The sequence below is a fragment of the Salvelinus fontinalis genome, chromosome 10, assembly GCF_029448725.1.
Source record: "Salvelinus fontinalis isolate EN_2023a chromosome 10, ASM2944872v1, whole genome shotgun sequence".
NCBI classification, from domain to species: Eukaryota; Metazoa; Chordata; class Actinopteri; order Salmoniformes; family Salmonidae; genus Salvelinus; species Salvelinus fontinalis.
The window spans coordinates 35329073-35352815 of NC_074674.1; the positions used below are offsets into that span (position 1 = coordinate 35329073).

At 44.9% G+C, this 23743-nt stretch overlaps 1 protein-coding gene across 2 annotated transcripts in view; it reads right to left on the reverse strand.

The window, feature by feature from the left end:
- Nucleotides 1-2936: 2936 nt before the first annotated feature.
- The window catches only part of LOC129864094 (colorectal mutant cancer protein-like), a 148472-nt gene continuing 127665 nt past the window's right edge, over nucleotides 2937-23743 (reverse strand). For both annotated transcript variants that reach the window (XM_055936691.1, XM_055936692.1), the window contains 3 exons: nucleotides 6138-6229; nucleotides 5912-6034; nucleotides 2937-5395 (listed from right to left, as the gene is read on the reverse strand). In XM_055936691.1, coding sequence (XP_055792666.1) covers nucleotides 5215-5395; nucleotides 5912-6034; nucleotides 6138-6229 — 396 coding nt within the window. In that variant the 3' untranslated portion in view covers nucleotides 2937-5214. The remainder of the gene's footprint in view (nucleotides 5396-5911; nucleotides 6035-6137; nucleotides 6230-23743) is intronic.

A 23743-nucleotide genomic window follows, 5' to 3' on the forward strand; every position in this document is an offset into this window, starting at 1 on the left:
CATTCGGGCTGTGCGTTCCCCCCCGGATGGTGGTCTCAAACCTGTGTAGCTGTCACGTTCCTGACCTGTTTTCCCTTGTTTTTGTATTTGTTTAGTATGGTCAGGACATGAGTTGGGGTGGGCATTCTATGTTATGTGTTTCTATGTTGGGTTCAATGTATTAGCCTGATATGGTTCTCAATTAGGGGCAGGTGTTTTACGTTTCCTCTGATTGAGAACCATACTAAGGTAGGCTGTTCACACTGTTTGTTTGTGGGTGATTGTTCCTGTGTCAGTGTTTGTGCCACACGGGACTGTTTCGTTTGTTAGTTTGTTCCTGTTCGTGCGTTCTTCGTTGTCTGTAAGTTCTCATGTTCAGGTCTGTTTACGTCGTTTGTTATTTTGTAGTTGTTCAAGTGTGCTTCGTGTTCGTCTTTTCTTATTAAACGGATTATGTATTCAACCCACGCTGCATTTTGATCCGATCCTTGCTCCTCCTCAGACGAGGAGGAGAACGAACGTTACAGTAGCAATGTCACAGTGGGACACTGGATTATTGCGTCCTAGCATCTGTGGACTATGATTTACGCTTAACACTACAACAAGTATAATAAAATCTCTGAAGGCAGAGACATCTCATGCTTTTCTTTGCGGTATCGAATGTATTATTGGAACATAAGATGGCTTACATGTCACCAGCGAGAAATTTGTCCGGTATGATAATTCTGTTGAGCATGCCGAAACTAACAATTGAACAGTGTACTACCTTAAACCCCTCCACTTTGATCCCCATAGCCACTGATGGGTGCCCCCATGACTGTGTAGCGGAAACGGAGAAAGTTGTTCTCCCTAGACCAGATCTAACTGATTTGCCTTTGCCTGATGCAGAAATAACTATGTTTGTGGATGGGTCCTCTAGAAAGAAACCAGATGGCTCAAATGCCACTGGTTATGCAATAGTGACTCTTACTGAGGTGTTGGAAGCTGAAGCATTACAAAAAAATGACTCTGCTCAGCAAGTTGAAATTGTCGCCCTCACCAGGGATTGTGAATTGGGGAAGGGTAAATGCATTACGATACATACTGATAGTGCTTATGCTTTTAACACCGTCCATATATTTGCAGCTCAGTGGAGAAACAGAGGTATGATCACTACGGCAGGTAAACCCATTACACATGCGCAGCTAGAAGCAGTCTTATTACCAGAGAAGGTAGCGATTTGTAAATGCGAAGCACATACGAAAGATACTGACTACGTCAGCATTGGGAACAGAACGGCAGAAGAGGAAGCAAAAAGGGCTGGCGGAAAGCCACACCCACACACACAGATTCTCACTTGAAGGAGAAGTTAGTATAGACAGAATAGGAAGTTACTAGATGGGTTAAAATGGGGGCCGTTGACAAAAGATGAATTTGGCACAAAGGGAACCTCTCTATTTTATCTAAGTCATTGTTTAGATGCAGCAAGATTGGTACATGGGCGGAGCCAGGTATCAACCGGAGGGATGAGGGCTTAGTGGCCTATTGATAGCCCAGTGGCCTAGGCAGGATAGGAAAGATGTCGTGGCTTCGTGGCCTATGTGATAATGAACTACTAATTTAAAAAAATTGTTGTAATAAATAAGCTAAAATATTAGGTCAAGATATTATCCCTAGAGTTGGTTTACTAGGATATATGTCTTTAAATAATGGATGACATTTTAGCTAATCAGGTAGAACAAATAAAATGCCAGAGTTAGGGACCAGAACAAGTAGACAAGTAGACATAGAAGTTGAAGATATACTAGCAGAACCCAGGAGAAGACTTTCTGGAACCAAACCCGTATGTCCAAGATTTTGTGTCCAACAGGTGAATGACAGGAGAAGGTGATTCACTTAATCCAACCAGGAGACTGGGGGGGGGGGGGGGTCCAGTCCCTGAGGAGAATAGACGGGAAGCAGCCCATTGGGAAGGCCCATACCAGGTTCTGTTAACTTATGGCTGCAGGGGCAGTATTGAGTAGCTTGGATGAAAGGTGCACAGAGGTGCCCAGAGTAAACGGCCTGCTCCTCAGTCATAGTTGCTAATATATGCATATTATTATTAGCATTGGATAGAAAACACTCTGAAACACTCTGATTTTTTCTGAGGCTGGTAGTTTTTCAAGCTCCCATTGAAATTACAGCGAGACATGGATGAGTTTTCACTTCCTACGGCTTCCACTAGATGTCAACAGTCAATAGAACTTTGTCTGATGACTCTGTTGGGAAGGGGGGCCGAAGGAGACAGGAATGAGTAATCACTGCCATGAGGTGACCATGCGCGTTCACGTGAGCGGCAGCTCCGTTCCATCGCTCAACTGAAGTCAATGTAATTCTCCGGTTGGAACGTTATTCAAGATGTATGTTAACAATTGTTAGTAGTTACTATCTTGTCTCATTGCTACAACTCCCGTACGGGCTCGAGAGAGACGAAGGTCGAAAGCCATGCGCACGGCAGAGCGCACGGCAGAGCTCTCTAAATAAACATTCCTGACTATTGTGGCTGGGCCTCCGCCTGATTCATTTCAACCAGTTTCTTACAAATTCTGGGTTTCAGGCTGAGTAATTAATTCAATTGGGTATTATGAACACTGAGAACAAAATTCTCGTAACAATAAGAAAAACAGATAAGCACTCAGTTGGCATTTATTTAAATTGGTTTATTACTTTATTATATAAACAAATACAACCTCTTAAAAATCAACAAAACAATGATTGCCAAGATTTGATTCCAAAACAGATCTGTGCAAATAAGGTCATTAGTTTGCACATCCACCCACCTTCCTTACCCCCAACCCCCTAACTTTGCCCACCTCCCTAACCCTTCTTGTCTCATTCACAGAGCAGAAGATGAGACCAACCACTCCACTGGAGTATGCTCCAGATTCCCTTGCGTTGTATGCCCGAGAAGCACAACAGAAACAGAATACAGGTACTGACTGTATTTGTGAGATAAGTCATAACTATGACAGTTTATTGAGAGGAAATTACATCACTGGTATATTTGTCTACACACTAGTGCTTGCTCTAGCAGTGAATCTTACCAAACAACAGGACTGGGGTTAATACATTCAAACTCAGGAATTAAATGGAAATTTGGTTAATGAATTGAAGCAAAATATTGCCCATGACAATTTTCCAAATTAAATTAATTAGATGGAATTGATCCACCCCTGCCTAATCAAAACATCTGTATACCAGGCTACTGATGGTTATCTAGAAACATGGGTGTCACCTGGGTGCCAGGCTCCCGGTTTAAGTCGATTTATAGTAGCTAGCAACAGTAGGGATGTTGAACGGAACAGCAGTCAGGTAGAGTGAGAATGCAGCATCTCAGATTGCTAGAGAATAGTAAATATGTTTTCCCCTTGTCCCAAAACAAACAGACAGACAGACAGACAGACAGAGAGAGAGAGAGAGAGTGATGAGTGTAGCAGCCATTGGTTAACATTGGAGGTCCGGGTTTAAGTCTTGCAGAAAAACAAAGAGAGTCCTCAACAAGGCAATGTGGTGTTATTGTCCAGCGGGAAGTGAAAAGTGCTTTGGCCGGAGAGGAGGTTTGTGTGTGTGCAATAAATCTGTGTTCATGAAGGGGATGACAAAATTAATAATCTGGATCTCTGCTTTAAACATTCTTATACACTCTACCCTTTTCTCTCTCCTCACACACACCCCTATTGTCATCTCCCCTCCATGTGCACACACCTACTACAGTCTCTTGCGATTCACTGCTGTATAGTTGAAGGCTGTTACCTGAAACAATGCCATTCATATTGGAAGGACATTTTGCGCACTTTGAGGTATTGACTTTTGGCCCTATCCAATCAAACCTCGGAAGCAGGTTTGCCGGTTACGTGAAATACAAACATTTTACCTGTGCGGGGTTAAGTAAGATGCGCTTGCATTTATTTTGATTTTACACTGACTGAAAAAAAATAATTATGCATTCTAACAGTGCAAGAATAATAATGTTTTTAAGATATCCAGACATCAAACCCAGGTTTGAGTGAATGGAGCCCTTGTGTTCAGTAAGTCTTCACTATGGCAGAGTGTACTTTGTAGACTGAAAACTGGGAAGTTGTTAAGTAGAGCTGAAAGAAAGTTATTCCTTAAAAGGGAATCACCAGAAATAGTTCTAAATGGCAACAAAATGGAATAACTCTAAATGGCAACATTGATAAAAAATACTTTCAAAATAATTTGCAGTCAAACCTTGAAATAACAAAAAGGCTACCAAATCAAAGCTAACATTTGAAATAAACTGGGAGATAATAGTTAATAATTTGCCAGTAAGGATAGTTCGTTTATATTATAAACTGGGTGGTTAGAGCCCTGAATGCTGATTGGCTGACAGCCGTGGTATATCAAAACATGTATTTTTACAGGTCTAATTACGTTGGTAACCAGTTTATAATAACAATAAGGCACCTCTGGGGTTTGTGGTATATGGCCAATATGCTACGTCTAAGGGCTGGATCCAGGCACTCCACGATGCGTCGTGCATAAGAACAGCCTTTAGCCGTGGTATATTGGCCATATTCCCCAACCCCAGAGGTGCCTTATTGCTTACTTATAGTGCTCCTCTCAAAAAATATAAAATGACACCTTTCCTCTACCGGTTTCTGTGGTAAAAATAATGTGTCGTTCTGCAGAGATGATTGAAAGCTGTCATTTGTAGCGTCAACTCCAATTGGTCCTGGCAGTTTTACCTGTCCATCTGCTGGTCAATGAACTTGCAGCTATCACCGCAGTGTCCTCCCCACGTGTATGTGCCGAATAGGACTGCAGGGTGTCTATGGGTTGGTAGGGAAAGGTTACATTCTCAGCACACACACACACCAGCCTTTCCCTTGTTCCCTCCTCTAACCGTTGCTCGTAATGATGTTTCATATAATAATGTGGACATGAAGTCTCCTTGCGTTGCTCACCCGGAGGTCCTGTTGGTGTGGCGCTGTGAGTTTTGGCTGCAAGTTCTCACAGTGATGTCTCTCATTGTGATGTCTCTCATTGCGATGAGTTCTCGTGAGTTCTCATAGTGAAGTCTGGTGAGTTCTCATAGCGACGTCTGGTGAGTTTCTGAAGCGACGTCTGGTGAGTTTCTGAAGCGACGTCTGGTGAGTTTCTGAAGCGACGTCTGGTGAGTTTCTGAAGCGACGTCTGGTGAGTTCTCATAGTGATGCCTCGTGAGTTCTGATAGGGACGTCTCATCAGTTCTCATAGGGAGGTCTCATTGGTGTGTGGCCGTGAGTTTTCCTCCTCCAGCAGGGCGATGCGTTGTTTGAGCATGCGAACCTGTGTCTCGTGGCGCTCCACCATGGCCATCATCTGAGCCTCCAGCTTTTTCAGCTTGCCCTGGTGCTTTTTCTTGGCCTTCTCATACGCAGCCACCAGGTTACTGGATAGAGGAAAGAGAGAAGAGAGAGAGAGAGCGACAGGTTAGAGAGGAGAGACAGAGTCAAATATCTAGACAGGAAAATGCAGACAGATGAGTTGACTTCAGTTGGTTTTGATGTGGTGAGTCAAGACACAGAGGTACTAGGGGTTGAAGTAAAATGTAATGGTTAGATGTAGCAACCAAGCGTCAATGTGTTTGGAGAATTGTGTTTGTGCTATCCATAAAGAATAGTGCATTAATTCACCCATTTCCCACTAGATGGCAACCCCTGTATTACAATGCAAGCCAACTACTGTTATAAAAGATCAGAATCCCAACAATAGCTCCAATGTATACATTCAACAGTCCAATGAGTTTATCTTCTTTATATATGGGTAGCCATATACAACCCCCCCCCCCCCCCCCCCCCCCCCCCACACACACACACAATAAAGCCAAATGTATTTTCTACAAACATTTTCACTTTTAATCACAAAAAATATTTCCTCCACCTTCTATGAGTGTTACTATGGTTACCTGTTTGCCCGTTTCAGATCGTTGACGAACTCGGCACTCTGCTGGTGGCGGACCTCGCTACTCTTGGTTAGTCTTTCCAGCGCTGCCACTAGCTCCTGGACACGCCCCTTTAGCTTCTTCTCCCTGAGACATACACACGGGATGAGTCAGGAACACACACACATAGCAGATAGACAGACATCCACACAGAGATACACACGCACACATAGTGTGTTGGGTTTTTTACCGTCTCAGTGCGTTGGTGAGCTCTGCTGCCAGGTCGCTATCATTCAGTGTCCTCAGGTCTGATAGGCTGATGGCCGGAGAGTCTCCACAATCCTGGAACATAACAATACCATGAAGAGCGGGTCTACAACCATACAGTGCTACTACTAACCATTATCATACTACGCCCGGTGAAGTGATGGGCTGAGGTGATTAGGCTGCCTACAGATCAAACACTTAAGCGTAATTAACGATGGTGTAGTTAATCGACTGCTCTTCCCTCTGCCAGCCTCTAGCTGACTCAACGTTTAACCAGTCAACTTATAGTGAATCTTTGTTTTCATTTTCAAAAATCCACTGGAGCTGACATACTTGATTCATTTTTGCTGCAGCTCTCGCTCCCGTTTTCTGAATCATTAACTCATATTTTTTACCTGACGATTATTATGGGACTATTCCCAAGGTTTGGAAGGCGGCCCATGTACTCCCGCTTAACAAAGGTGGTGACCCTTGTGATCTAAATATAAATACACACACACATATACACACACACATATACACACACACACACACATAGTTGAAGTCAGAAGTTTGCATACAACTTAGCCAAATACATTTGAACTCAGTTTTCACAATTCCTGACATTTAATCCATGTAAAAATTCCCTGTCTTACGTCAGTTAGGATCACCACTTTATTTTATGAATGTGAAATGTCAGAATAATAGTAGAGAGAATGATTTATTTCAGCTTTTATTTCTTTCATCACATTCCCAGTACACCAGTCCCTCCTGCAGCAAAGCACCCCCACAACATGATGCTGCCACCCTGTGCACCCCACTTTGTTTCTGATGCCTAGGCTGATTTCTTTCTCCATGATGTCAAGCAAAGAGGCACTGAGTTTGAAGGTAGGCCTTGAAATACATCCACAGGTACACCTCCAATTGACTCAAATTATGTCAATTAGCCTATCAGAAGCTTCTAAAGCCATGACATCATTTTCCGCAATTTTCCAAGCTGTTTAAAGGCACAGTCAACTAAGTGTATGTAAACTTCTGACCCACTGAATTATAAGTGAAATAATCTGTCTGTAAACAATTGTTGGAAAAATGACTTGTGTCATGCAGAAAGTAGATGTCCTAACCGACTTGCCAAAACTATAGTTTGTTAACTTCTCTAGGGTAGGGGGCAGCATTCGGAATTTTGGATGAAATGCATGCCCAAATTAAACTGCCTGTTTCTTATATGATATGCATATAACTGGTAGATTTGGATAGAAAACACTCCAAAGTTTCCAAAACTGTTAAAATAGTGTCTGTGAGTATAACAGAACTGATTTGGCAGGCGAAAACCTGAGAAAAATCCATTCTGGTAGTAGTTTTATTTTGGTTTTGTAGTTTTCTATTCAATGCCATTACAGTATCCATTGACTTTGGACTCAAATTGCAGTTTCTATGCCTTCCACTAGATGTCAACAGTCTTTAGAAATGGTTTAAGTCTTGTATTCTGAAAAATGATGAAGTAAGAGCAGTCTGAATTAGTGGACCCTAAACTGTCACGGAGCTTTTCATGCGCACAACCGAGAGAGGGCCTGTCTTGTTTACATTTTATATTGACGACGTTATTGTCCGGTTGACATATTATCGATTATTTAGGCTAAAAACAACCTGAGGTTTGAATATAAACATCGTTTGACATGTTTCTATGAACTTTACGGATTCAATTTGTATTTTTTTGTCTTCCTGTTTTGACTGCGTTTGAGCCTGTGGATTACTGAAGAACACGCGCGAACAAAACTGAGGTTTTTGGGTATAAAAATACTTTATTGAACAAAATGAACATTTATTGAGTAAATTAATGTCTGCTGAGTGCAACCATATGAAGATCATCAAAGGGATCAAAGGGTAAGGGATTCATTTTATCTCTATTTCTAAATTGTGTAGAATCAATAGAAAATCTTTGGAGGGAGCTAAAAGTCCGTATTGCCCAGCGACAGCCCCGAAACCTGAAGGATCTGGAGAAGGTCTGTATGGAGGAGTGGGCAAAAATCCCTGCTGCAGTGTGTGCAAACCTGGTCAAGAACTACAGGAAACGTATGATCTCTGTAATTGCAAACAAAGGTTTCTGTACCAAATATTAAGTTCAGCTTTTCTGATGTATCAAATACTTATGTCATGCAATAAAATGCAAATGAATTACTTAAAAATCATACCATGTGATTTTCTGGATGTTTGTTTTAGATTCCGTCTCTCACAGTTGAAGTGTACCTATGATAAAAATTACAGACCTCTACATGCTTTGTAAGTAGGAAAACCTGCAAAATCGGCAGTGTATTTGTTCTCCCCACTGTATATATATACAGTATAATAAAAAAAATCTTTACACCCTTTTTCTCCCCAATTTTGTGATATCCAATTGGTAGTTGCAGTCTTGTCCCATCGCGGCAACTCCCATATGGACTCGGGTATAGGCGAATGTTGAGAGCCCTGCATCCTCCAAAACACGACTCTGCCAAACCGCACTGCTTCTTGACACAATGCTCGCTTAACCTGGAAGCCAGCCACACCAATATGTCGGAGGAAACACCGTACACCTGGCGACATGCGCCTGGCCCACCACAGGAGTTGCTAGAGCGCGATGGGACAAGGACATCCCGGCTGACCAAACCCTCCCCTAACCCGGACAACGCTGGGCCAATTGTGCGCCACCTCATGGGTCTCCCGGTTACGGCCGGCTGCAACACAGCCTGGAATCGAACCAGGATCTGTAGTGACACAGTAAGCACTGTGTTGCAGTGTCTTAGACAGCTGCACCACTCAGCAGGCCCTGATCTAAATAATACAAAAATCAGCCTATTTGTAAACTTTCTTGCCTAGCTAAAATATTAGATTCCTTCATTAATTCTCAGCTAAGAGCTTTATTATCTTTGAAATGTACATCAGACAGGTTTTAGACCAGGTCATAGCACTATCTCTGCTGCATCCCTAGTTATAAATGATGTGGTTAATTGTATGGATAAAAGACAACATTGTGCTCCCCTCTTCATTGAAATGCCAAGGGCTTTCGATACTGATCACTCACTGCTAATTCAGTGGCTTCCCTCAATTGGCCTAGACCAGGCTGTATGTAAAAGGTTAAACACATTTCTTGACAGATATAACTCAATGTACAGTACTATATATACTAAACTGATGGTGTTAAATCAGGTTTACTGGATATTACAAAAGGTGTCCCGCAGGGGTCGATTCTGGGTCCTGCACTTTTATGCCGATGATACTGTTGTGTATGCTATTGCCCCCATGGTTGACCAGGCTCTATCTCAACTACAGTCTGCCGTCATTGTATTACAGAAAAACTTTCTTGACCTGAAATTAGTACTGAATGCAGATAAAACTATGTTGTTCTCCAGAGCGCATCCAAATAAGTCTGATGATTTAAGCATGTGTACTTTGGATGGTGTCCATATTGATCGTGTCCCTGCTAACAAATATCTGGGCATCTGGATAGATGAAAAGCTGTCTTTTAAAAAGCATATTGATGAGTTTCTTCTATAGAAATATGTCCTGCCTCTCGCTAAATAGTAGAAAGCAGATTATTCCGTTTAAATTCCTATCAGTCCTAGACTATAGCGACATCTATATGTTCGCAGCTGCCACTACATTAAAGCCATCAGATGCAGTTTATCATAGCGCACTGCGCTTTATGACGGGCAACAATGTAACGCCCTGACCATAGAGAGCCCTTGTTTCTCTATAGTGTAGTAGGTCAGTGCGTGACTAGGGGGTATTCTAGTTTATAATTTCTATGTTGTGTTCTAGTTTATATTTTCTATGTTGGTGTTTTGTATGATTCCCAATTAGAGGCAGCTGGTAATCGTTGTCGCTAATTGGGGATCATATTTAAGTAGCTATTTTCCCCACCTGTGTTTGTGGGATACTGTTTGTGTTTGTGCACCACGTAGTCACGTTTAGTTGTTCGTTTATGTCACGCCCCGACCTTAGTTATCTATGTTTTCTTTATTATTTTGGTTAGGTCAGGGTGTGACGAGGGTGGGTATGCTTGATTTGTAATGTCTAGGGTTTTTGTATGTCTATGGGTGTTTGTATGTCATGGGGTGTTTGTAAGTCTTGGCATATGTAGCTCTATGGTGGCCTGAGTTGGTTCCCAATCAGAGGCAGCTGTTTATTGTTGTCTCTGATTGGGGATCATATTTAGGTTGCCATTTTCCCTTGGGTATTTGTGGGTTCTTGTCTATGTGTAGTTGCCTGTTCAGCACTATTTGTATAACTTCACGGTTCATTTTGTTGTTTTGTTAGTATTGTTCAGTGTTCATTCTTATAATAAAGAGAATGTACGCATACTACGCTGCGCCTCGGTCTCCTCCCTACGACGGCCGTGACAGAAGAACCCACCATAAAAGGACCAAGCAGCATGAAAAGGAGGAGCAGCGTTTGATGGAGCAGACAGCATGGACGTGGGACGAAATACTGGACGGTAAAGGACGTGGGAGGAAATATTATCAGGAGAGGATCGCCTACCATTGAGACAGGTGGAGATATCATCGCCGTTCATCCCGTTCTATGAGGGGACACGTTTAGCACGGAAGTCCGAGAGGCAGCCCCAATAAATTTTTTGAGGGGGGGGGCACACGAGGAGATTGGCTGAGTCAGGATGGAGACCTGAGCCAACTCATCGTGCTTACCGTGGGGAGCGTGTGACTGGTCAGGCACCGTGTTATGCAGAAATGTGCACGGTGCCTCCAGTTCACATTCATAGCCCGGTGCGATCTATTCTAGCTCCTTGCATTTGCCGGGCCAGAATGGGCATCCAGCCAGGATGCATTGAGCCAGCTCTACGTTCCAGATCTCCAATGCGTCTCTACGGCCCAGTGTATCCTGTGCCTCCTTCCCGCACTTACCCTGAGGTGCGTGTCCCCAGCCCGGTACCACCAGTTCCGGCACCACGCACCAGGAGTACAGTGCGCCTCCTAAATCCTTGTTATGGGAATTTTATGTTATGGGAATAATGACTAAATGATGTATACATTTAACGTAGAATTATAACTAACAGAATTATATCCTGTCTGATGAATCATGTTTGTCCCTAAGAAAGAGGGACTGTTAGCAGGCAAGGAACTGTGTCAGACATCTTGTGACCACTGTGGAACTGATAACAGGGAAGGAAGTCTCCCCACCCAGGGAGGGGAGAAACCTTGGGCTTGTAGTAGATTGTACAACAGGTGGCAGGCAATATATGAGAAGGACTTGTAAACTGTATTATCATTGTATTAGAGGAGGAGGGACATTTATGACGAAATGAGAGGTATATAAACCAATGTACATGTAATGATTGGGAACGTTCCGTAAATAAACATTTGGCTATTGTAGACTGGGCCTCTGTCTGTTTTAAGTTATATCAGTATCTTACAAATCCTGATATAGCAGACTGAGTAATTGAATTGGTTAAAGAACATGAGAACTTAAATTTCCTAACAGTCCTGTGCCTCCTCCCCACACTCGCCCTGAGGTGCGTGTCCTCAGCACGGTACCACCGGTTCCGGCACCACACATCAGACCTCCAGTGCACTTCCACAGTCCAGTAAGGCCTGTGCCTCTTCCCCGCACTCGCCATGAGGTGCGTGTCCTCAGCCCGGTACCACCAGTTCCGGCACCACGCATCAGGCCTCCAGTGCGCTTCCACAGTCCAGTACGGCCTGTGCCTCTTCCCCGCACTCGCCCTGAGGTGCGTGTCCTCAGCCCGGTAGCACCAGTTCCGGCACCACACATCAGGCTTCCAGAGCTCTTCCATAGTCCAGAGCTTCCGGCGACAGTACCCAGTCCAGAGCTTCCGGCGACAGTACCCAGTCCAGAGCTTCCGGCGATGTTTCCGGGACCTCCAACGACGGGCCACAGTCCGGAACTTCCAACGACGGGCCACAGTCCGGAACCTCCAGCGGCGATCCCCAGTCCGGAGCCTCCAGCGGCGGTCCCCAGTCCGGAGCCTCCAGCGACGGTCCCCAGTCCGGAGCCTCCAGCGACGGTCCCCAGTCCGGAGCCTCCAGCGACGGTCCCAGGTCCGGGGTCTGCAGCGAGGGTCTCCGGTCCGGGGCCTCCGGCGATGATCCGCAGTCCAGAGCCTCCGGCGATGATCCACGGTCTGGATCTACAAAGGCGGAGGGATCAGTGTAAAGAGGGGGGGCGGCGTCCAGAACCAGAGCCGCCACCGAGGGTAGATGCCCACCCGGACCCTCCCCTATAAGTTCAGGTTTGCGGTCGGGAGCACCTTTTGGGGGGGGTACTGTCATGCCCTGACCTTAGTTATCTATGTTTTCTTTATTATTTTGGTTAGGTCAGGGTGTGACGAGGGTGGGGATGTTTGGAAGTCTAAGGATATGTAGGTCTATGGTGGCCTGAATTGGTTCCCAATCAGAGGCAGCTGTTTATCGTTGTCTCTGATTGGGGATCATATTTAGATTGCCAATTTCCCTTGGGTATTTGTGGGTTCTTGTCTATGTGTAGTTGCCTGTTCAGCACTCTTTGTATAGCTTCACGGTTCATTTTGTTAGTTTTGTTCAGTGTTCATTCTTATAATAAAGAGAATGTACGCATACTACGCTGCGCCTCGGTCTCCTCCCTACGACGGCCGTGACAGTTTATTTGATATTTTTTGTTTTGTTTAAGTTTCTCTTTGTATTAAATATGTGGAACTCAACATCCGCTGCGCCTTGGTCCCGTTCTTACGACAGCCGTGACAAACAATTTTAGTAATCATTATTGGATTCTCTACCAGAAAGTCGGTTGGCCCTCGTCGATGTCACGTAGGTTGATACATTGCTATGTTTGAATTTATAAAGCCCTTTTACAAAAAGCCCCACTGTACCAAACATCATTACTAGACATATGAGTTACCACACCTGGTCTCAGGGATGGTTAACTCTATAAATTCCTTTGGTCTCTACTGAGATAACTAAAAGATGATTTATGTTTTTTGCACCTTATTTGTGGAACAATCTATAAAATGTGATGTTCTGGTGTCTCTAGTGTAATTCAGAAAGTTGATTGAGAACCTTATTACTGGTGAATGTGTTTTTTTTTAATGAAAGATGTTTTTTCTTTCTGTTTGCATTTATATTTTCATGTGTGTATTTTCTGTAATTCAGGGCTCATCTGTAAAATAGACCTTGGTCTCAGAATGACCCTGATAGAATAAATGTAAATAAAAATCCATAAATGTAGACGTGATAGTCCGGCATCGCATTGTGACGTAGCTACATGGCTCTGAGGCCACCATCTACTGTATGGGGGGTGATAAGAGACTTAATAAAGCCTAGGCAACCATGCCACCGTGTGGCTGCCTTACTAACGTCTGCGTTAAGCCTAGGCAACCGTACCACAGTGTGGCTGCCTTACTAACATCTGTGCGACGCCTGTGTGTTAATGAAAGTCATAAGGTGCATAGTTTATATTTATACTAATTAAATCTCAACCATAAATGTTAGAAACGTACAGTTTTTCCCGTGTAAGCCGACATTCCGAAGTAGCCTCTGAGTGTAGCCTAAGGCTTGTGTATTTCCTGTTATTGCTAATGGCCTAGAAAAGATTATGTCCAATCTATAGGTAATCTCTCTTTCCTTCAACACCTCATGGCATGGTATGTTATTTTATCTTCCTGTATACATATCTAAATGTTGTTAGTCAATCACAGACTGTGTTGTTACCAGTTCCCAGTAGCCTACATCAGACAACCAATAAGAGTTGTGTCCCCAGCTTTCAGTCGAATAGAGGAGTTCATAGGCTTTCCAGAGGGTCCTTGCTATTCGGGATCCCTGGCATGTCCCTACTTCTATCAAGTGTAAATGTAAAATGGTTAAGTTTAGTGTTAGTTTAGGGTTCAGGGTTAGGACGTCCCAAGTAATCTGGATAGCAGTGGCCGTTCATAGAGTGAGAGACTGGCACGGTATTTGAGAGCTCAGCGGCGGCACAGACATTATTTTTTTATTTTTTACAAGCGGCACAATCGATTTTCGAGTGTCTGCCCCAGATAGTTTCCTCAAATCAAATCAAATTACATTGAGTCAGTATGTTGGCAGCATCCACTCAATGTTAGTGATGGCTGTTTAACAGTCTGATGGCCTTGAGATAGAAGCTGTTTTTCAGTCTCTCGGTCCCAGCTTTGATGCACCTGTACTGACCTCGCTTTCTGGATGATAGCGGGGTGAACAGGCAGTGGCTCGGGTGGTTGTTGTCCTTGACGAGGCGCTGCTGCGCCTTCTTCACCACGCTGTCTGTGTGGGTGGACCATTTCAGATAGTCAGTGATGTGTACGCCGAGGAACTTAAGACTTTCCACCCTCTCCACTACTGTCCCGTCAATGTGGATAGGGGGCTGCTCCCTCTGCTGTTTCCTGAAGTCCACGATCATCTCCTTTGTTTTGTTGACATTGAGTGTGAGGTTATTTTCCTGACACCACACTCCGAGGGCCCTCACCTCCTCCCTGTAGGCCGTCTCGTCGTTGTTGGTAATCAAGCCTACCACTGTAGTGTCGTCTGCAAACTTGATGATTGAGTTGGAGGCGTGCATGGCCACACAGTCGTGGGTGAACAGGGAGTACAGGAGAGGGCTGAGAAGGCACCCTTGTGGGGCCCCAGTGTTGAGGATCAGCGGGGTGGAGATGTTGTTTCCTACCCTCACCACCTGGGGGCAGCCCGTCAGGAAGTCCAGGACCCAGTTACACAGGGCGGGGTCGAGACACTTAATGACGAGTTTGGAGGGTTCTATTGTGTTAAATGCTGAGCTGTAATCGATGAACAGCATTCTCACATAGGTATTCCTCTTGTCCAGATGGGGTAGGGCGGTGTGCAGTGTGATTGTGATTGCGTCGTCTGTGGATCTATTGGGGCAGGTAGGGTGGAGGTGATATGGTCCTTGACTAGTCTCTCAAAGCACTTCATGATGACGGAAGTGAGTGCTACGGGGCGGTAGTCATTTAGCTCAGTTACCTTAGCTTTCTTGGGAACAGGAACAATGGTGGCCCTCTTGAAGCATGTGGGAACAGCAGACTGGGATAAGGATTGATTGAATATGTCCGTAAACACACCAGCCAGCTGGTCTGCGCATGCTCTGAGGACACGGCCGGGGATGCCGTCTGGGCCTGCAGCCCTGCGAGGGTTAACACGTTTAAATGTTTTACTCACGTTGGCTGCAGTGAAGGAGAACCCGCAGGTTTTGGTAGTGGGCCGTGTCAGTGGCACTGTATTGTCCTCAAAGCGAGCAAAGAAGTTGTTTAGTCTGTCTGGGAGCAAGACATTGTGGTCCGCGACGGGGCTGGTTTTTCTTTTATAGTCCGTGATTGACTGTAGACCCTGCCACATACCTCTCGTGTCTGAGCCGTTGAATTGCGACTTCACTTTGTCTCCATACTGGCGCTTAGCTTGTTTGATTGCCTTGCTGAGGGAATAGCTACACTGTTACCATGCTGGTAATTTATGATATACAATTATAACATAACTCAAACGGAAGAAATTTGCATTTTGGCGCAGTCCAGGCAGTGCTGAGGGGGAGAAAAGATAAGCCATTCTAGTTAAATTTGTCTTTTGTTTCTGTTAGTCTTTAGTGACATGGATAGAAGTACAGTCTGCTGTCATTCTGATCTAAGAATAATACTCCTGCTTATTATGAAGAAAAAATACATCTGTTTAACTTTGTAAAGTAAAGGTGTGTTTAGAATTATTTTTGTTGTATTAATGCTATTTAATCTCTCCTCAGACTATTATTCTGTTTGTCCTGTGGGTACCTTTGCCACTGTTCCACCCCTTGTGTATTGCGCTGTCATGGTGTATTTGTTCTGTTATAATCTCCACCCGGGACAGCCAGAAGAGGACTGGCCACCCCTCATAGCCTGGTTCCTCTCTAGGTTTCTTCCTAGGGAGTTTTTCCTAGCCACCGTGCTTCTACACCTGCATTGCTTGCTGTTTGGGGTTTTAGGCTGGGTTTCTGTACAGCACTTTGAGATATCAGCTGATGTTATAAGGGCTAGATAAATACATTTGATTTGATTTGTTTGTATTCAGTCATGTTTCCAGTCACCTTCCCCTGATTAAAAGCAGTGGTTTGCGCTTTCAGTTTTGCGCGAATGCTGCCATCAATCCACGGTTTCTGGTTGGGGAATATTTTAATAGACGCTGTGGGTACAGCATCACCGATGCACTTGCTAATAAACTCGCTCACCGAATCAGAGTATTCATCAATGTTGTTGTCCGCCGCTATGCGGAACATATCCCAGTCCAGGTGAACGAAGCAATCTTGAAGCGTGGAATCAGATTGGTCGGACCAGCATTGATCAGACTTGAGCGCGGTTGCTTCCTGTTTTAGTTTCTGTCTATAGGCTGGGAGCAACAAAATGGAGTCGTGGTCAGCTTTTCCGAAAGGAGGGCAGGGGAGGGCCTTATATGCGTCTGTAAGGCGTGCGTAACTGTTGGCAGGGAAGTCAAACGCAGGAGAGCAGAACGTGGTGAGTAGCCGGAGCAGTTTAATATATAAAACTAACGGCATATAAAACAACAAACACATGGGTACAAAACCCGTAGCGCACCAGTAACATATAGCACGAATAACTTACAAATAAACAATTCCCAACAAGGACATGGGGGAAACAGAGGGAACATATACAACATATAAATAGGGAATTGAAACCAGGTGAGTGTGAAAACAAGACAAAACAAATGGAACATGAAAAATAGATTGGCGATGGCTAGCGTCGCGGAAGTTAGAATAACAATGATCTAGGGTTTAGATGTGCTGATAGAATTTAGGAAGCCTTAGAGATTATGAAAATAATGACCAATATGTCCTTGATCCAATTGAGGAGTAAGTAGGCATATTTAAGTTGTGATATCGTTAGGAAATATTTAGGCCTACTGTGTTGACAAATTTGACGTTTTTTTATAATACATTTTTGTTGATAACGAGTTGATAACGTATTGTAGAAAGTACTATCGACACAGTAAATATTATTTACTGTGTCGATAGGGGAGTAGGCTAGTGTACAATAACGTCATGGTTGAATTAAATTGTAAATGAAAATATACACGTGGTGCTATAGGATATATACATATTTTACATTGTAATACACTACCACTACATACAATTGTACTATAGGATATATACATATTTTACATTATAATACACTACTCTTACATGCCATTGTGTGCTGAAGCTATGGGTTTATTTTTTGGTTCCAACGGGTTCTTTGTCATTCACCAAAGGATAACCCTTTTTGGTTCCAGGGAGAAGTATTTTTGGTTCCATGTAGAACCTTCTGTGGAATAGAGCCAAAAAGGGTTCTACCTAGACACAGAAGGGGTTGTACCTGGAACCAAACATGGAGTAACGGCTTTCCTCCTCCTCTTCATCAGAAGAGGAGGAGCAGGGATCGAACCAAAATGCAGCTGAGTTTGTAGACATGATTTATTAACGAAAAACACGAACTCGACTAATACACTAACAAAACAAATAAACGGTGTAGACAGATCTGAACGACGGACTCACATAACACACGAGAACGCACGAACAGGGAAAAAAGCCTACACATAAATTACACTGAACAAACAAACCGAAACCAGTCCCGTGTGGCGTAACGACATACACAAACACAGGAGACAATCACCCACAACGAACACTGTGAAAACACCTACCTAAATATGACTCTTAATTAAAGGAACGCCAAACACCGGCCTCTAATTAAGAGCCATACCAGGCAACCCATAAACCAACATAGAAACAGAAAACATAGAATGCCCACCCAAACTCACGTCCTGACCAACTAACACATATAACAAACTAACAGAAATAGGTCAGGAACGTGACATAACCCCCCCCATAAGGTGCGAACTCCGGGCGCACCAGCACAAAGTCTAGGGGAGGGTCTGGGTGGGCATCTAACCACGGTGGTGGATCAGGCTCCGGGCGAGGTCCCCACCCCACCATAGTCAATCCCAGCTTCCATCTCCCCCTATGAATGTCCACCCTCATCTTACCCCCACAAAATCCTTTTGGCAACATCGACAACAGGGGCAGCACCGGGACAGAGGGATAGATCAAGACAGAGGGATAGCTCAAGACAGAGGGATAGATCAGGATAGAGAGGTAGCTCAGGATAGAGAGGTAAATCAGGATAGAGGGGCAACTCCGGACTGAAAGGCAGCTCCGGACAGAGAGACAGCTCTGGACTGAGGGGCAGTTCTGGGTAAATAGCCGCTCCGGGCTAAGGGACAGCTCATGACTGGCTGACGGCTCTCGACGCTCATGGCTCGCTGATGGCTCTGGCCGCTCATGGCTCGCTGACGGCTCTGGACGCTCATGGCTGGCTGAAGGCTCTGGACGCTCATGGCTCACTGACGGCTCTGGCAGATCCTGTCTGGTTGGCGGCTCTGGCAGATCCTGTCTGGTTGGCGGCTCTGGCAGATCCTGACTGATGACTGGCTCTAGCGGCTCCTGACTGACTATCGGCTCTGACGGCTCGGGACAGACGGGCGGCTCTAATGGCTCAGGACAGACGGATGGCTCAGACGGCGCTGGGGAGACGGATGGCTCAGACGGCGCTGGGGAGACGGATGGCTCAGATGGCGCTGCGGAGACGGATGGCTCAGACTGCACCTGTCTGGCGGAAGGCTCTGTAGGCTCATGGCAGACGGGCAGCTTTGCAGGCTCATGGCAGACAGGCAGTTCATGCGCCGTTGGGCAGACGGCAGACTCTGGCCGGCTGAGACGCACTGTAGGCTTGGTGCGTGGTGCCGGAACTGGAGGCACCTGACTGAGGACACGCACTTCAAGCCTAGTGCGGGGAGCAGGGACAGGGCACACTGACCTCTCGAAGCGCACTATATTCCTGGTGCGTGGTACCGGCACTGGTGGCACCGGGCTGAGTGCACGCACATCAGGATGAGTACGGGGAGAAACAACAGTGTGCACAGGACTTAGGAGACGCACATGTGGCTTAGTGCGCGGTGCCGGAACTGGAGGCACCGGGCTGGAGACACGCACTATAGGGAGAGTGCGTGGAGGAGGAACAGGGCTCTGAAAACGCACTGGAAGCCTGGTGCGTAGTGTAGGCACTGGGGTTACTGGGCTGGGGCGGGGAGGTAGTGCCGGAAATACCGGACCGTGAAGGCGTACTGGCTCCCTTGAGCACCGAGCCTGCCCAACCTTACCTGGTTGAATGCTCCCCGTCGCCCGACCAGTGCGGGGAGGTGGAATAACCCGCACCGGGCTATGTAGGCGAACCGGGGACACCATGCGTAAGGCTGGTGCCATGTAAGCCGGCCCGAGGAGACGCACTGGAGACCAGACGCGTTGAGCCGGCCTCATGACACCTGGCTCAATGCCCAATCTAGCCCTACCAGTGCGGGGAGGTGGAATAACCCGCACTGGGCTATGCACTCGTACAGGAGACACCGTGCGCTCTACTGCGTAACACGGCGCCTGCCCGTACTCCCGCTCTCCACGGTAAGCCTGGGAAGTGGGCGCAGGTCTCCTACCTGCCCTTGGCCCACTACCTCTTATCCACCCCCCAATAAATTTTTGGGGTCTCCTCTCGGACTTCCAGCCACGTCTCCTTGCTGCCTCCTCATACCAACGCTCTTGGGCTCTCACTGCCTCCATCTCCTCACGAGCGCGGCGATATTCTCCCGACTGTGCCCATGGACCTTTCCCGTCCAATATTTCCTCCCAAGTCCATGTTACCTGTGTAGAATCCTGCTCGAACTCACGCCGCTTGGTTCTGGATTGGTGGGTGATTCTGTAACGGCTTTCCTCCTCCTCTTCATCAGAAGAGGAGGAGCAGGGATCGAACCAAAATGCAGCTGAGTTTGTAGACATGATTTATTAACGAAAAACACGAACTCGACTAATACACTAACAAAACAAATAAACGGTGTAGACAGATCTGAACGACGGACTCACATAACACACGAGAACGCAACGAACAGGGAAAAAAGCCTACACATAAATTACACTGAACAAACAAACCGAAACCAGTCCCGTGTGGCGTAACGACATACACAAACACAGGAGACAATCACCCACAACGAACACTGTGAAAACACCTACCTAAATATGACTCTTAATTAGAGGAACGCCAAACACCTGCCTCTAATTAAGAGCCATACCAGGCAACCCATAAACCAACATAGAAACAGAAAACATAGAATGCCCACCCAAACTCACGTCCTGACCAACTAACACATATAACAAACTAACAGAAATAGGTCAGGAACGTGACACATGGTTCTCCTATGGGAACAGCAGAAGAATCCTGTTAGTTTGTAGATAGCACCTTTTTATCTGAGTGTAGGCCTATATTGCAGTGGTGGTTCTGTGGTTTTCTGTAAAAAATGTAATTAATTGGTGATGATGAGTTAAGATAATCAGAAATACTAGAAAAAGTCCCCATGTTTAGCACACATTTGCAAGTAGGATAAGAAACCTGTGTTCTGAGGCATGTGATCACTCAACATTGACAGGACCAACAAAAAAAGACATGCTCACATGCACCGTTATGCAATTATTAGGAGACTAGATACAAATAGCTAATCCTGGCTACCAATGTTCTAGCATTAATTTATTGAGGCAAGCAGATCAGAGAGATGTCAAGGTGGTACCCAAGCATATGCCATGTGTATATGCGACACACATAAATATGAATTGTTATATTTTGTTTGTTATTTTATGGAGCCATCCCTTTATGGAGCCATTTTGTAGGCCTCACAGGTATTTGCATTTAATGTATGTATATGATTACTGCCGCTAGGGGGAGCTGTGACATCAATGCAGTGCGTTAGTGAGATCTTGGAGATTTCTTCATTCTTGGAGAATGATTAGTTCTGATAAAAACTGGTTGGTATTTTCCCATTGTAAGTAATGGAGTTAGGCTAGATTGCGAATGGTTTACATGTAAGAGAATAGATTAAGATGGCATCCAAACTTTCTGTACTTTTTTGTTGTTGATCCAATTTGTTTTATTTTCTATGAACAAAGGCTGTTTACTTTAAGTAATATATGTTTTAGCCAAATTTAGCTTGGCTAAGTGATAGTTAGCTCTAGTTGGTTTTAGTCAATGTCAGTTTACATATGTTAGCGTTAGTGGTTAATAATGTAATGGTTGTAGCATTGTTTCTCATAGGCGTCCAGTAATTTCGTCTTTTCGAAATTGACACTGATAGTACAGTGAGTTATATATAAATGTGAATGTGTGTATGGTGACTCCAGGTTTGGATGAACGGACCAATTAGCTTAGCACACAACAGCAGCGTCCAGGCCTCCAGAATACTCACCCTATCGCCTGCTGTACGAACGGGAGCTGTTTACTGAGGTAAACAATGTAATTGTATATAAAACTATTGCATATACTGTAGTATAAAAAAAACGTGATTAACTTAGTGTTTTCTTTTTTCTTTTCTTTAAAATTTTACCCCCTTTTCTCCCCAATTTTGCAGTATCCAATTGTTAGTAATTACTATCTTGTCTCATTGCTACAACTCTCGTACGGGCTCGGGAGAGACGAAGGTTGAAAGCCATGCGTCCTCCGAAACACAACCCAACCAAGCCGCACTGCTTCTTAATCAACACAGCGCGCATCCAACCCGGAAGCCAGCCGCACCAATGTGTCGGAGGAAACACTGTGCACCTAGCTACCTTGGTTAGCGCGCACTGCACCCAGCCCGCCACAGGAGTCGCTGGTGCGCGATGAGACAAGGATATCCCTACCGGCCAAACCCTCCCTAACCCGGACGACGCTAGGCCAATTGTGCGTCGCCCCACAGACCTCCCGGTCGCGGCCGGCTGCAACAGAGCCTGGGCGCGAACCCAGAGTCTCAGGTGGCACAGCTAGCGCTGCGTTGCAGTGCCCTAGACCACTGTGCCACCCGGGAGGCCCAACTTAGTGTTTTCTATTGCAATTTTTGCATAACGTACATTGAGATCACTGATACGCCACCTGATGTGGTGTAAGTTGTCGAACCAGATCAGAACACCTTTGAGGACCACCTTCAGGCACGGACTGAGAAGGATGTGGAGGTTCTTGACCAGGCACATTTTTTTTCCCGCTGTTAATTTATTTTCTGGCCTTCCAAGAGATATAAGAGATGTATTTATAATAATATGAAATATAATTGCATGTATTTCTATAATCAATCAAGGTGAGACTGAACATGAACAAGGCGCATGAGAAAAAGGAGAGCCACCGGAAGAGAATCAAGGGGACCAAGTGCTTTGACATTGGGGCAAATGTCATGGCTTGGAAGAAGGACGAAAGGAAGGCGAGACCTGGGAAAGCTTGGTGCTCTTTCGCTCCTAGCTGGGGTCACCATCTGTTAAGGTGAATTTAAATCTCAGATAACTATCTGCATTTGCCTCCTCGTGGTGGGCGGCATCGCCATGGTGTCAGCAGTACCAACACTGGCCCAGGGGTTATCTCCAAATAGTCAATCTCAAGGCTAACCACTGGGTCACGTTAAGTAACCGCCATTTACAGGTAGGTACTGTTAAGGTGTATGACTCCAGTGGTCATGACACCACCCTGGAGTTTCTCTCACAACTCATCTCTCTATCTTTTCCAGGGACCATCCCTTACCAACCCCACTAACATAAACAATTAGACAGGTATCCTTTATTTTCTGTCTGCCATTAACATTATTGCATGTCTAATCAAACATTTAAAATAATCATTCAATAACTGTATTTTTACATACCTGATAATCCTTTAACCTGTGTGTTTGCTTGTTTACGTCTGTCTCCTACCCTGTTCCCTTTACTGTGCTCCTGTTCTCCAGGACCTAGGGGTTCTGCCTAACACCCAGACATGGATCCACCTGATGTCCTCCATTACCAACCACCCTCCAACTTTTCATTACATCAGCTCCTGTTATTGTCATGTTGTCATTATCTGCTAAGAAAGAGCAAGACAACTATCATACTGGGCACATAATGTGAGCTGCAAAGATTAGCTACAAACACTAACACTGCAAACACTCAGAACAAAGAGGACAGCAGCGCCTGGACTTTGCAGTTTCCCTCTTTGAGTCCACTACCTGTTGAAAACAAGTGACAGGCAGAACCTCTCATCCACACTCACCTCCTCTCTATTCCACACACCAGAATTCAGTATTTCAGTCTATGATTGCCATGTGAGTATAAAAAAATCAGAAAGTAAATTGACACACATACCAAAAAAAATCTACGTTTATGTATTTAAATCTAAAATATTGCCAGATTGGTTTTCACAGCTGTGTAATAAGGTGTTTATTATTTTGAATAGTAACGTATCCCTTGGTGGTATTTGTTTGGTCAACATGATTAATTATACAATAGACATAGATATATATTCAACCACAAGGGTGTACTTTTTTAAGTCATAATAGAGGACTACTGAAACAATATTATTTCAGTGTAGATAACGGAAGGCCTGTTTAAAATGAAATCATGTCAGCCAGACAAGCCAGTGTATGAATCAATTGTATTTGCATATGAATGGAGTGGACATTAGCTGACTTTGTGATCTGTAAGGTAAGTAACAATGTATGGGGGGGGGGCATTTAAATGATGTCATTTTTTACTCGGATGCCCGTTCATCCATAA